The sequence below is a fragment of the Nicotiana sylvestris genome, chromosome 8, assembly GCF_000393655.2.
Source record: "Nicotiana sylvestris chromosome 8, ASM39365v2, whole genome shotgun sequence".
NCBI classification, from domain to species: Eukaryota; Viridiplantae; Streptophyta; class Magnoliopsida; order Solanales; family Solanaceae; genus Nicotiana; species Nicotiana sylvestris.
The window spans coordinates 155,342,907-155,344,945 of record NC_091064.1 but is presented as its reverse complement, the minus strand read 5'-3'; the positions used below and the strand labels follow the sequence as shown (position 1 = coordinate 155,344,945).

The window sequence follows — 2,039 nt, the reverse complement described above, 5'->3', positions numbered from 1 at the left end:
TAAAGAGACGTAAAATCATGACTGCAATAACATTATCAAAATGATGGTGTGACGCAAGTAGGCGGGGAAATAGGGCTTAGTGACAATCCGGGATAAAAAGATCCAATTTTTCCATCTTCAATATTGTAAGCCCCATATCTCTTCCACCACCACCTTCCATGCACGTATTTAAACTCTTTTTCCCAACCATCCGTAAAATATATGTCACTAGGCTTGACTCCTATAAATTTAGAAGAGTCAACGGAGCTTGCTCCGTTAAGGCCCACAAAAATTGCCGAATCTCCCAAGGTGTTAATCTCTTTCAATTCGAGCTTGATTATATCTAACTCGAATACTTTAAATTTAAAGGTCTGACACCCTCCATGAGGAAATCGGGTAACAAGTAATAGTGTACCGGATATCTCGACTAGGTAGAACTTAACTGAACTTTGATCAAAGATTTTATCTTTCAGCCAAATAAGCAAGCGTGGTTTTACAATTGATTTGGTAAACCTTGCAACATCAAAAACCCAGACTTGGCCAGACCATTTGACGCAATAAAATTGACCCTTGTAATAATTCATACTCGTGACTGCACCATGGGTGTTAATGTCAATATTCATGTCGCCAAAAAGCCAAACTATTAACACGTCCATAATTATAATTAACCACCAGTACATAATCTGATGTACGAGAAGGACTGGCCGATAAGATAGCCATGCAGTTCCAAATCTCTTCTTCGGGTGCTACAACGAGACCCTCTAAAGCCAATAATAAGTCCTTCCGTGGGGGAAGCTGTATATTGATATGAGAGAAAGGATGCAACAAGTTCATCTCTCCGGTATATGACATGGTGAACAGCCATCCCTTTGATGGAAAACACTCTCGCCCTCTAGTTTCTGGGAGAAATATGCGTGAAACTTTTTTCCTCGAAAGAGAGTAAAATTCTCGATAATAGTCATCTTTATCCGCCAACATAAGTAATGGAACTTGGGGCGAAAGCGCATCGAAAAATTTCTTTCTAGCACCAGTTCTCCATGAGGTACAGACAGCACGAAAAGCAATGAAATCTTCAATCACTTTAACACGCTCTGTAATGTGAGTAAGGAGATCCTGCGGCAACTCTGCCCAATTCGCCATAGCTTTGAAAGGAAGAGGGTGTAAGATTTCTAGGACAAGAGAAAAACTCTGTTTATGCTTTTGGTTTGGTCTTTTAAGGTCATTTATCTAGGCGTTGTAAGTATACTTATCGACTTTAACAAGGATTTGGAATACCAATTGACATGCCCAACTTTCTCTATTATTCTCGGAAGAGAGTTTTTCCTATATGTATTGTTACAGGAACTTATTTACTCATTTTCTTTAGATTTTATAGTTTTCAAAAAGTGTTTTAAGTTTTTCTCACAAATTGTATACATTTCCCTTTAAAAAAAGACAAAATTATAGAATAATGCACTCCATAAGTTGACCTTGCACTCTTTTAGCCCAGTTACAAATTTGCAAATGTGTAGCCAAATATCAATAAGATCTTTTCTTTTCTCATTCCCTTTAATTATAACAACCTCATTTATTTCTACCTACCCCTACCCTATTGTAGCTCTCCTCATTTTTCACCCATAAATATTTAATTTAATTAGTGAAAAAGAATCATATGCAAACAAAACTGAAAAGAAAAATCAGTTCCCCATTCAGTCAACACTCATTCATGCATTCTTCCATAACCAATACTTCTCTACTTTTTTTTTTAAAAAAAAAATTATATATCTTCAAGTTTATACATACCTATCACAACTGCAAAACGAAAAAACAGACGCGAGAAACCTAAAATCTCATCTCCTTTAATGCTAATCTTGTTAGATTTCGATTATGCTTTTGTGAGAAATTTGGAGTGGATATTGTTTGAACTTATTAGAAATTGTCTAAGTAAGTTGTATACAAAGTTTAAAGTTATTTGCTGGAGATTTGGAGTAGTTTTATACAAGAATTGCAAGTGAAAATCGTACAAAAATTTCGTTAGCGATGCTTATACACTTTTATACAAAGAAGTACAGTATGTATAT

At 35.6% G+C, this 2,039-nt stretch overlaps 1 protein-coding gene across 1 annotated transcript; it reads right to left on the bottom strand.

The window, feature by feature from the left end:
• Window positions 1–591: 591 nt before the first annotated feature.
• LOC104244547 (putative F-box protein At1g65770) lies at window positions 592–1,119 on the bottom strand. The gene has a single exon (XM_009799994.1). The coding sequence runs from the start codon at window positions 1,117–1,119 to the stop codon at window positions 592–594; it is 528 nt and encodes a 175-aa protein (XP_009798296.1).
• Between the last annotated feature and the right edge of the window lie 920 nt (window positions 1,120–2,039).